Source organism: Chiloscyllium punctatum, chromosome 1 (genome assembly GCF_047496795.1).
Source record: "Chiloscyllium punctatum isolate Juve2018m chromosome 1, sChiPun1.3, whole genome shotgun sequence".
In the NCBI taxonomy this organism is placed as follows: domain Eukaryota; kingdom Metazoa; phylum Chordata; class Chondrichthyes; order Orectolobiformes; family Hemiscylliidae; genus Chiloscyllium; species Chiloscyllium punctatum.
The window spans coordinates 120,670,232-120,683,784 of NC_092739.1; the positions used below are offsets into that span (position 1 = coordinate 120,670,232).

General features: G+C 39.3%; 1 protein-coding gene across 4 annotated transcripts in view; it reads left to right on the forward strand.

Annotated features, from left to right (window-relative positions):
* Positions 1-12,096, forward strand: part of dnai1.2 (dynein, axonemal, intermediate chain 1, paralog 2) — a 286,217-nt gene extending 274,121 nt beyond the window's left edge. For 2 of the 4 annotated variants that reach the window (XM_072573170.1, XM_072573160.1), the window contains exon 19: positions 11,520-12,096. In XM_072573170.1, coding sequence (XP_072429271.1) covers positions 11,520-11,621 — 102 coding nt within the window. In that variant the 3' untranslated portion in view covers positions 11,622-12,096. The remainder of the gene's footprint in view (positions 1-11,519) is intronic. The other 2 variants (XM_072573151.1, XM_072573179.1) reach the window with 2 other exon arrangements.
* Positions 12,097-13,553: the final 1,457 nt, after the last annotated feature.

Genomic DNA, 13,553 nt, shown 5'->3' on the forward strand with positions numbered 1-13,553 from the left:
ATTCAGTGGGATTGCATATGCTGTTGTCATTTCCATGGATACCATGTCAGACTCTACTTTTTTTTAAAAATAGTGGATCATAGCTTTGTATAATTGAGTGGCTTGATAGGCCATTTCAGAGTTCAGAGTCGACTACATTGCTGTGAACCTGGAGTCATATGCAGGCTAGGCTGGATAAGGATGACAAATTTCCTCCTTGAAAGAACATGAGCAACTTGTAATAATAGATAATGCTAATTGAATTTTTGGATGAGTTAAGTAAAGCATTGGATAGGGAATTTCTTTGGATGATATTTATATGGATTCCCAGAAGGCAGCTGATGAAATCTCTTAAAAATAGACTGTGAATAAAACATGAAGCTCATGGAATTAAGGGCTAATTATTGGCCTGCTTAGGAAATTGGCTGAGTGGCAGCAGACTGCGAGTAGGAGTAATGGGTGGGTACAGTAATTGGCAGGATGTGACTAGTGCTGTCATTGATAAACAAAGAAAATTCATGGAACCGAAAGAATCCATTTGGTTGAAATGAGTGCAGTCCAGCCTAATCTCACTTTCCAGCTCCTTGTATGCAGTTTATGGCACTTTGAGTACACATCAGAATATCTTCTAAATGCAGAGGGTTTTTGCCTCTAGCAGTCTTTCAGACAGTGAATTCCAAATATCTAACACTCTCAGCATTAAACATTTCACCCAAACTCCCCTCTTATCCTTCTGTTAACTACATTAAATCTATGTCCTTGGTTATGAACCTCTCTTCCTATCCATTGTTTTTAGGTTAATTGGAATTTAATACATCTCAACTAAGTTTTCCTTCAGCCTCTTCAGATCCACAGAAATTAATCTCAGTCTATCTAACCTTTTCTAATAGCTAACTTCCTGCATTTCTGGCAACATTTTCATGAATCTCCTCTGTACTCCAGTGCAGTCATGTCTGTCCTGTCATGCAGTCACCAGAACAATATGCAGTACTCCAGCTGTAATCTTAACTAGTATCTTGGCCTTACTAGAATATTGTACAGAGTGAAGAGTATGGTGCTGGAAAAACACATCAGGTCAGACAGCATCCAAGGAGCAGGAGAATCAACGTTTGAAGCCCTACATCAGGATTGAGGCTTGGGGGTCAGGGGGCTGAGAGATAATGGAGGGGGTGGCACTGGGGGGAAGGTAGCTGGGAATGCAATAGGTAGATGAGGATGGGGAAGAAGGTGATAGGTCAGAGAAGAAGGTGGAGCAGATAGATGGGAAAGACAATGGACAAGTCAAGAAGGCGGTGCCTAGCGGGGAGAGGGGAAATGAGGAAACTGGTGAAATCCACATTAATCCCGTGTGGTTGCAGGGTCCCAAGGTGGAAGATGAGGCGTTCTTCCTGCAGATGTCAGTTGGTTAAGGTTTGACGATGGAGGAGACCCAGGATCTGCATGTCCTTGGCAGAGTGGGAGGGGGAGTTGATGTGTTCAGCTATGAGGCAGACTCCCAGAGCTACCTGGACTACACCTCTTCCCACCCTGCCTCCTGTAAAAACGCCATCTCTCCTTCCCAATTTCTCCACCTCCGCTGCATCTGTTCCCAGGATGACCAATTACACCATAGAAAATCCCAGATGGCCTCCGTAATTTCTGCCCCCCTTCACAAGGTCAACAATGTCCTTCAGCGCATCTCCTCCACTGCCCGCACCTCCGCCCTTGAACCCCACCCCTCCCAACACAACAAGTTCTTCCAGAGCAGTTCGAACACTGGCATCTAGCCAACAATGTGGAAAATTGCCAAGGTATGTTCAGCATACAAAACCAAATCCAATTCCAACCCGGCCAATTGCCACCAGGTCAGTCTACTCTTGATCATCATGAAAGTGATGGAAGGTGCCAATAATGGTCTTGAGCAGCACCTGCTCAGCGATAACCTGCTCCACCAGGGCAACTCAATTACTGACCTCATTACAGCCTTGTTTCAAGCATATACAAAAATGCAGAATTCCAGAGATGTGAGAGTGATAGTCCTTGACATCAGACTGCATTTGACTGAGTGTGGCATCAATGAGCTCTAGCAAAACTGGAATCAATGGGTGAGTGAGAACAAGCTCTCCACTGGTTGGAGTGATACCTGGCACAGTGTGGTTGTGCTGGTTAGTCATCTCAGCTCCAGGGCATCACTGCTTGAGTTCCTCAAGGTAGAGTCTGAGGGCCCAACCAATTTCAACTGCTTCATCAGTGACCTTCCCTGCGGCATAAGGTCAGAAATAGTAATTTTCACCATTGATTGTACAATGTTCAGCACATTCACAACTCCTCAGGTACTGAAGCAGTTTATGTCCAAATGCAACAAAAGCTAAATAATATCCAGACTTTGACTGACAAGTGATAAGTAACATTCACATCACACAAATGCCAGACAATTACCATTTCCAATAAGAGGCAAACTAACCTCCACCCCTTGACACTCAAAAGGTATTAACATCACTGAATCCACCATCATCAATATTCTTTGTGTTACCAATAATCTGAAATTCAACTGGAGTCACCAAATAAATAATGGCTACAAGAGCAGGTCAGAGCTAGGAATACTGTAGTAGTCAATTTGACTACTGACTCTCCAAAGCCTGTCCATCATCTACAAGGCACAAGTCAGGTTTGTAATGGAATACTCCCCACTTAGCTGGATGGGCGTAACTCCAATAACATTCAAGAAGCTTAACATCACCCAGGACAAAGAAACCTCCTTGATTAGCACCACTTCTACAAACATCCAACCCTCTACCATTTATACTAAGGAGCAGCAGTGTGCATTGTCTACATGACACACTGCAGAAATTCGCCAAAGAACCTTAGACAGCACCTTCCAAAACCACAAACACTTCTATTTGGAAGGACAAGGGCAGCAGATTGTTTGGAACACTACCATCTGCAACTGCAACACCCCCGCGCCCCCCAAACCCCCTCCAGTCACTACCATCCTCTCTTAGAAATATATTGCCATATCGCTGGATCAAAATCCTGGAATTACCTCCCTAAAAGCATTATCGAAGCAACCAAAACTGCACATAATACTTCAAAAGAGGCCTGACCAATGTCCTGGACAACCTCAACATGATGTCAACAATATTCAAGATCTGAGTAATGTATGCTGAAGATCCCCAAGTCCAATTACATCAATTCCCAGGTGTTTCAGTTTGGACATGTGCTAATCATGCAATGCCAAGTTTAAACTGGCCCACACCATATTTGTCAGAACTGTAAACATTTTCTCTGTAAATATATATGCAACAGATAGCCTAATTGCTTCTTGTCAAATTTATTTTCTGTTATGCCAATTTACCATGCTTTATAATAATCATACTTGATCAAACCTACATTGGTGTTGCACATATCTCATTAAGATGTCCCTTACTCCACTAGATTTTTACTTGTTAATATTCAATGTCTAAATGTGGGTGTTCTGACAAGGTTAGGACTTATTACGCCAAACCCACAAAAAAAAACAGTGGCTTGCTAGGACACTTGGAAGACAACTACGAGTAATTTCAATGATGTGGGACTTGAGTCACACATAGGCTACACCAGATAAGGACAGCAGCTTTCCTTCTTCAAAGAAGATGTGGAAACCAGATTTATGACAGTCTAACAGCTTTATGTTAACTTTTCTTGATGCCAGCTTTTTATTTACTGTTTCTTATTTGAAATCTCAATATAAATCTGTAAATTTTTGCATTCACCTGTTACCCTGAGGTGACATTTCAGAGCCCTGACTTTAACTCTTCCAGAAAATGGCTATTCTGAGCACATGATGACTACAAATGTTATTGCAAATATCTTATAAAGGTTTGGGTTCCATTTTGTTAAGGGTGCTTGCTCCTGTGAAAGGAACTCTGGGAATCAGGTAGTACCAGCAGTGAGGAAGGAAAACCATTGATAGGGAATAAAGGAAACTGAAGTTAGGGCAACTTTTGGCAGAAGAGAACTAACAGATGACAGGAACTTTAAATTCACTGTAACCAATAGTAATTCACTGAAATAACAGACAGTAAAACTAACATCATTTTGTTTCCACTTAGAGCCAACAGAAATAACTTAGTCATTCATAGGGCTAAATTTTAACGGATGACAATGAAGAGGGCACATGAAATATGTCAGGTGACTGCCCCACCACCTTCCCACCTACACTTAACCCCATTCTCATCATTCAGGTGGTGGCGAAGGGCTAGTCTACCTGGCCTTAGGCCATTGAAGCTCTTAAGTAGCCAATTATTGCCCACTCAATCTGCATCCATGCTATAATACACTGGGCAGAGGCAGGTGGGAGAAATGAGAAGATGTTTGTTGTAGACAATTTATTGAAAAGAGGAGAAGGAATGATTGGTACATGATTTGGGTAGCACTTCTTTTAAGATCATGTCACACTGTCTGTCCCAGGACTTGATGACCAAGGAAAGTGCACTTGTAACACAGCCGGACAGAATACCAACTTGGATATCTCTTTAACACATACCAGTGGTCAACAGTAAGAGTGGGAGAGAATTTTGATCAGTCATTTGAAAAAAAAAGTCAGAACCTCAACAGTAACTATTCCAAAACTCCAGACATACATGTAAATTGTGCATGTTGCCACAGCAACGCAACTCCCTGCGTGAACTGCTCCACAATACCACCTTACACATAACCAGGTCTAAAATAACCTGTTCCCTGGTTTAATTCCAGAACACATTATTTTACAAATACTAGCTCAAGTACTCTCTGAACTTAGTCTGAAGCCACTTTTGCCAATTTAGTTCATCCAATCGATATGAACATTAAAATTTCTCACAAATGCAATATCTTTCTTACAGTCCCACATTATTTCTTGATTTATACTATCCTGCAGTGTAGCTACTGACAAAGGTTCACTAAATTAATCCTTTCAATAACTTTGTTACTATGTATTATCTCCACTCAAACTGACTCTGCATTTTCATCCTCCAATCTAAGTTTATTTTTCACAATTATACTAACCTTATTCATGATTAACAGACTCATCTACCTCCTTTACAGTTTCTTCCTGTTTTACCAAATAAGCTTGAGCATTTAGGTCCTATCTGTAGCACTTTGAAACTATATCTCTGTAATGGCAATCATTGTATGCTTCCATGGGATCTGGGTGTTGTTGGCAAGCATTTGTTGTCCATCCCTAACTACCTTTCAACTGAGTGGCTTTTTGGGCCATTTTAAAACACAGTCCAGAGTCAACCAATCTAATATAAGTGGGAATAAAATGCAGACCAAAACAAATAAAGATAGCAATTTTCTTCTTAAAGGACATTAATGAACTAGATGTGTTTTTATAAGAATCGATGAGAGTTTCATAGTTTCCGTTACTGACCTAGCTTTCGATTCCAGATTTTCATTAATTGAATTTAAATTGTTGATAGGAATTGCACTCATGTCCCCAGAGCAATCTGGATTACTAGTTTAATGACATCACCATTAGACTACCATTTCCCCCATCACTAATTTCTATTTTCACTTTAAATTTGTCTATCTTGATGTGAATGTTGTGTAAATTCAGACAAATAGCCTTTAATTTATGTTCTTTTGTTAACCATTTTTCTTTACTTTGACCTTATTTTACAATAGGTGTTTGCCTATTATTTACTTATCTATGCGAACTATGTGACCTGCCTGTATTGCTCGCAAGACAAAACTTTGCACTGTGCCTCGATACATGCGACAATAAATTCAATTCAATTCAATTGTGTTCTGTTTATTCTTATGTGTGTACCTTTTGTCCGGTCCTGCCACAGGCTGGTTATCATTATCACCATCACTGCCCTACACTGTTGCCTTGTTCTTTGACTTTCTAAATATCCCTCGTGAATACTCCACTCCCATTTAATTTTTAAAAATTATCTATAATCCTAGTTATATGATATGATTCTGCACATACTGGTCAAAGTGCAATCAGGTGGAGACTATCCCATTAATACAGATTCCTGTTTCCTGAATACTTATACCTTATTGTTCAAGATCCATTTCCCCCATACCCAGTGTGAGCCATGCATTCACCTCTCTGATTTTATTTCCCTATGCAATTTGCTTGTACCTCCGGTAGTAATCCAGAAATTATAACAATTATTGTTTTGCTTTTTAATCTTGTCTCTAGTGGCTCATACTCCTACAGCAGAACTTCTTTTTAGTGTTTCTTAGTCCTACCTATGTCATTGGTACCACATGGATCAAGACTGCTAGATTCTTCCCCTCCCACTCTAAGTTTCTGTCCAGCTCCTGAGAAGTTGTTGTTAGCTCTGACACCAGAACAGTATCTATCCCGTGTGACAACTACAATTCTTTTTTTCTGTTCCCAGTTGATTAAATGCTTACACCATGGTGCTACAACCACTTTGTTCAACAACACTGCAGGCTTGTTGTCTTTCATCTAAGTTGTGACAACATTAAATCCCCTGAACATCTGAAAGGGCTGCGGTTCCTCCATTCCTACCTTCTTGATCCAATTTCTTACCTCACTTACAGTCACACCTTCTTGATACAGATGACAGACCAAATCAGAAGTACCTAACCTTAAAGTGTGACTGTCTCCTAGAATATAGTGTCCAGGTAACTTGTTGTATTATGATGTCTGCAGATTGTCAAAGTTCCTTCAGCTGCAGATACTTACTGCAGCTGCAATTATTGTGCATCACACTAATCCAGCAGCTCTATTGCCTGCCCTGCTCTGTTAATGCTGTTTTATTTAAATAATTAGACTTTAAAGTTAGTAATGTCATCTGTAGATATGTTAAGCAGTTTAACTAATTAAGCTATAAGTTTAATGAACACCTTTGAGGCTTGGGCTGATAAGTGGCAATTAACATTCATGTCACATAAGTGCCATACACCCACCATCTCCAACAAGAGATAAATGAAACATTTCCCCTTTTCATTCAATAGTGCTATCATCACTGAATCCTCCATTATTGACATTCTTGAGGGTGGGGGTGGGGTCTAGACTAGCCCAGCTGCAAGAGAAGGTCAGAGACTAAATTTTTCAGTAACTTGCATACTAACTCCCCAAAATCTGTCCACTGTCTACAAGACACAAAGAAATACTCTCCATTAGGCTGGATAAATGCAAGTCCAACTGCAGTCAAAAAGCTCAATACCATTGACTGGCACTCTTTACACCAACTTCTACATTCACTTCCTTCACCAGCACCTGCACCAGTGGCAGTAAAGTGTACCATACACAATATGCATTGCAAGAACTCACCAAAGCTGCTCCAAATCTTTCACCACTATCCTAGGAGGTGAAGGGGAGAAGACGTATGGAAATACAACCATTGCAACTTCCCCTCAAAGCCACACACCATTCTGACATATTTTGAATTTTCTTCACTGTCATTAGGTCATTGTTCTCGAACTTCAACCCAAACAGCATTGTGGGTGTACCGACACCACAAGGTTATAGCACTTCCATAAGTCAATACATCACTCCCTTCTCAAGGGCAATCAGTCATCGACAGTACATGCTGACCTAGCTACTGACTACTATGTCTCACAAAATAATTTAGAAATTGCAATGCTTATATTTTCCCAGATAGATATTAAGAGGAATAAGATCTTAAAACTCACCAATCAACCACCTATTTGAACACTCACTAGCTACTGAAGACTGAAAGAAACATAAAAATCAGCATGTCTTTCCCTTCTTCCACCAAAACCCCACTGCTTTCTTAACCCCAAAACAACCCTCATTCCCAGTATCTTATTCTTCCTCACTTTTATTATCCAGTACCCCTTTATCTGCCTAACTCAGCAGTCCACTTTCACACTCTTCCCCTGGCTTTATATGCCACTGCCTCTGCCTGTCCAGACTTCAGTCAATACATGTGCCCCCTGAACCCTTGTCCCTTGCCTCCAAGTCACTATTCATTCTCAGTCTACATGTGTCCTTTCATTCCTAACCACCTTTGTTTCCAGCAACCTGAATGCTCACTCTCTACAGTAGCAGGGAGGTATGACAACATTGAGCCATGAGACCCTGGTTTATTATCTGGTTTACTGCTGTCACTTTGTACTTTTAGCACCTCTGCACCAAGATACCACTCTCATCAAATTTCCTTTGCCATTCTGTTTCGCAAGCCACTCCATTTAGTTCTGTGTGCAGAGTCTGTTTGAGGTGGACCAATGTTTCTCCAGCTCTCATCTGCATCTATCCAGCACAAGGAAGAAAATGACAAAAGTTGTGCCAACAGCTTTTTAAAAGTAGCAAAAAAATGGATACTTACTTAACCATAACTTGAATTTCTTAAGTAACTATGAAGAGAAAGTATCAATACCAATTTCCATTTACATTTTCAAATCCATGGTGTTCAAAATCAGTTGAATTTAGTATGAGGATATCTATCTGCATTTCTACAGCACACTGTATTTTACAGTAAAGTATTCTATACACAAGTGAGAAAAAAAGCTGAAAGTAATGGGGGAAATTAGGGTTGTGTTTGTGTTTTTGCTGGTGGTCCACTTAGTTTCTTATTAATGAGCAGTGTAATTATAAAACTCAGTAGAGTATACAAGAAAGAGAAGGCAGGATATAACATCCCATCTTCAGACTAGTAATTTTCATTGCATGCCGTTCATTGTAGAAGTGTCACTTCTGAAATAATAAGGTATACATCTCAAGCTACATTCTAACAGTACTGATAGTCCCAGATGCACTTAAATTACTACAAAACACTGGGGGATATCCTGAAGGCATGGAAGTTTCTATTTAAATGCAAGTCTCCCTCCATTCCATTAACATTTAGCATAATTCCCAATAATTAAACTGTTTACATACTTTGGTTCAACAATTTCAGACTTTATAGACCAAAAGGCCCATACTTGTCCATACATTTTTGCATTTTCTTTATTACTAAGTGTGTCAAAATCCAATTGTCAATACAAATAGTTTTAAAATCATGTTTGCTGCAGTTGGTGCAGCAAATAGATTTAGCCAACATCAAGTAACCTCCAATAGTGAGAACATTGGAGTGAGAACTTACTTCTGTGGTAGGCAAAGTAATGGAAAGGGTACTGAGGGATAGGATTTACGAGTATCTGGAACGGCACTGCTTGATTAGGGACAGCCAGCACGGATTTGTGAAGGGTAGGTCTTGCCTTACAAGTCTTATTGAATTCTTCGAGGAGGTGACCAAGCATGTGGATGAGGGTAGAGCAGTGGATGTAGTGTACATGGATTTTAGTAAGGCATTTGATAAGGTTCCCCATGGTAGGCTTATGCGGAAAGTCAGGAGGCATGGGATAGAGGGAAATTTGGCCAATTGGATAGAAAACTGGCTAACCGGTCGAAGTCAGAGAGTGGTGGTAGATGGTAAATATTCAGCATGGAGTCCAGTTACAAGTGGAGTTCCGCAGGGATCAGTTCTGGGCCCTCTGCTGTTTGTAATTTTTATTAATGACTTAGATGAGGGAGTCGAAGGGTGGGTCAGTAAATTTGCAGATGATACAAAGATAGGTGGAGTTGTGGACAGTGAGGAGGGCTGTTGTCGGCTGCAGAGGGACTTAGATATGATGCAGAGCTGGGCTGAGGAGTGGCAGATGGAGTTCAACCCTGCCAAGTGTGAAGTTGTCCATTTTGGAAGAACAAATAAGAATGCGGAATACAGGGTTAATGGTAGGGTTCTTGGTCAGGTGGAGGAACAGAGGGATCTTGGGGTCTATGTACATAGATCTTTGAAGGTTGCCACTCAGGTGGATAGAGTTTGTAAGAAGGCCTATGGAGTATTATCGTTCATTAGCAGAGGGATTGAATTCAAGAGTCGTGAGGTGATGTTGCAGCTGTACAGGACTTTGGTTAGGCCACATTTGGAGTACTGTGTGCAGTTCTGGTCGCCTCACTTTAGGAAAGATGTGGAAGCTTTGGAGAGGGTGCAGAGAAGATTTACCAGGATGTTGCCTGGAATGGAGAGTAGGTCATACGAGGATAGGTTGAGAGTTCTCGGCCTTTTCTCGTTGGAACGGCGAAGGATGAGGGGTGACTTGATAGAGGTTTATAAGATGATCAGAGGAATAGATAGAGTAGACAGTCAGAAACTTTTTCCCCGGGTACAACAGAGTGTTACAAGGGGACATAAATTTAAGGTGAAGGGTGGAAGGTATAGGGGAGATGTCAGGGGTGGGTTCTTCACCCAGAGAGTGGTGGGGGCATGGAATGCGCTGCCCGTGGGAGTGGTAGAGTCAGATTCATTGGCGACCTTTAAGCGGCATTTGGATAGGTACATGGATGGGTGCTTAATCTAGGATAGAAGTTCGGCACAACATCGTGGGCCGAAGGGCCTGTTCTGTGCTGTATTGTTCTATGTTCTATATATGTTCATTATTACAAGAAAAAGGCTCATTTCTGGCACTAACCCAAGATCTAAAGTTCACTCCAGGAGAGCTTGACATATGCAATTATGTAGGCATAGAGCAAAAATACAAATGGAATGACTTAAAATACGCACTGTGGGGACTTACTAAATTCCAGAATGTCCTTTAAAAATCAGATCTCACACAAATCTTTTCACTGTTTTCACTCCAAACTGTAGTTTGCTTTTTTTTTGCACCATTGTGAATTTTCCACATGAAATTTGTTTTAATTTATTTAGACTTGACCCACAGTTTCATATTTGGAGTTACGTGAAGAATATATAGTGAGCCCATTTTATACAGTATTTTATATGGTGATTCTGTAGCATTGTTAAATAACCCGTGATGAACAGGTTTTGATGGTAACAGGGTCAGGATAAAGCTGAATGATAAAAATGACCTTCTCTAAATAATTCAAGCCCAATTCATGGTGGGTTGATGAAAAACTTATGTGGTGATGTCCAATGTCAACATGAAGATCAAATTTAAGTGGGTTCATTGGAGGATAAAGCAATGAGGTAAAGTTTCCTAAGCATGCTAGGAATAGCAAAATTGTAGGCATACTTCATGATAGGTTTATTACTTCATTACACAGTAGAAATTTTCCTGAATATATCTTCCTAATATATACTCCTAATCTCACACCACCATCTGCTCATCACACTTGCATTCCTAACTACCACTGAAAGTTAGGGGGAAAATCATGTAGTTGTGTGCTGATTATTAAACTCTTTTGCTCAGCAAAGAAACTTTTCTCCTCAAACTAACCTGGTTTTTAAACTGGAACTGAAAATGAAATAACAAAGTGCTAATCTACATACCACTGTTTTCCCTTTTTTTTTGTTAAAAACAGTCTCTGCTGCTGAAAAATAATAGGCAACCTTTAACTCTGGCACAGGGGAAGAAGATGAAATTGGCTGCCTACTATTATAACCCACTCAATTTTTCTTAACTGTTGAAAGTGTTGAAACATGGATGGAAAATCTGATCTTGTCAATTTTGCAGAAATTCAGGTTCCTAAAAATGTGACATCTCACCATGTAATTGTATAATCGAACCAAATAAAAACTTATAAGTGTTTCTGTAACAATGCAATAAAGTATATTGCTTTTTTTGCCCTAAACTATTATCCCTTTCAATTTTAGGCAAAGAAAGGACAAGAAGTACAAAAAGGGCCTGAAGTGGAAATCGCTAAAATGGACAAGCTACTGAGCCTGGTTAGAGACCCAGACATGAAACAGAACTAATTTTACTCCATCAAAATGTCCAAATGTATCAGTACTCATTTGGATCATACAGATGCACATGTATGTCTCTGCCAGCCACATTCAGAAATGAGGAACTGGCTAACCTTTATGGAATCATATTTAAAAACACATTGTAATATCCTCATAGAACACAATGGTTTCACATTCACATTTTCAGCAAAACCCATAAACATAACACAATTATAAGTTTTTTTCCTGCTGTTTACTGATAGCTCTGATAATCTATAAAAACAAAGATATGTTAAACTTGTATCTACTTTTCTTCTGGTACACCTTACAAGTAGTATATACTATTTAGTTGTGCATAAATGACTTCATAGCTAAAACATATTTTCCAATTGTATAAGAATTCTGTTATTAAGCTAATTAAAACTATGTTAATACTAGTTTATTGAAGAAATTGAAGCTTTTCACTCTGCGTCACTATGTCCTTTAGGTTAAGTGGCTGTTTTTAACTAAAAAGAGACGATGCAAAATAGATAATCATCACACCTCCATATTCAATAGGCTATATTTATAACAGGATTATTTGTATTCTTTTACGAATTTATATATTGGCAAAATATGTCACTGTAATGTTCTTTCAAATGAACTTCCATTTTTCTCTATTTTCCTTTGCCTTACAAAAGTCTACAGTGAAATATTATCCCTAAATTTAACAGTCAGTCATCTCTATTATTTTCCTAGCTTTGATTCTTTATACTGTATAAGCTGTTCATCTGTGACATATTCTCTGTCTTTCAGTACTGAAGAAGGGTCAGAAACTTGACATGTTAACCCTACATGTCTTACATGCTGCTTAACTTGCCAAATATTTACAGTATTTTCTGCTTTCACCTCCATTATTCTAAAATGTACAGGCTGCTGAGTCCAGTGGGAGATGAATCTTTTGGAGGTGAATTCTGTTGATTGGATTTACAATGAACCCAGCTCTTGCAAAAGAAGCAATCCCGACAGAGACACGGCTTCTATTTTAATAAATGCTTTGTACAGATATATTTTAAAAATAGAAAGCACTTTACAAGCACATAAATATATATATTTAGGAATGTAGATCTATTTTATTTTATCCTCACCAAGGCTAGGTATTAAAGGTGAAACACATATTTGTTTTCAATACATACATTAGGATTTGTTACACCAGACTCATGTTAGCTCTGGTTTCACTGGCATCATAGGCACAATTTAATGACTGCAAGAGTCACCCTACTAGATCATTGTCACTTTCAGTACTTGCTATTTAATGTGGTATCAAACAGAGAGATCTTTCCAAATATGAGTTGGAAATGTTCTAATTTCACAAAATGATAGGAAAAGATCTTAAAATATTTATTTCAATCATTTGTGTTTTCTTGATAGTAAGCATGAGTGGCACATCTGTGTCCCTATCAATAAATGTTGCTATGGGCAGTAGATGGGAGATTTAAATTAAAAATACCTTGAGGTGCTTGCATTGACTGAACAATGCATTCAGCTGTATGGCATTATGCTTTATAAAGAGAATGTGAGGCCTCCAAATCCCATTGCAATCTATTCTCCACACTACCCTTTCCCTATGGTGATTGAAGACATGGCTAAGTTTGAAAGCCTGCTCCAAATCTGGAAAATATCTTACCTGGGAAAAAAATGTGTTTAGAGGTTGAACTGAATGCCATTTAAATACATTTATTATGGAAAGTCCCAGCTCATATGCTTGTTATTCATTCATGAGATTTTAACATCATTAGCTAAGTCAGGATTTATTGCCCATCTCTAATTATTTAGAGGGCAGTTAAAAAGTCATTCACATTGCTTGGAGTCATGTATCAGCCAGCCCAAGTAAAGAAAGCTATTCCTTCCCTAAAAGGTCTGAACCAGATGGGTAATTCTAATTCTATTTACAAAGATCACTGGTTCATTACATGGTTGAAT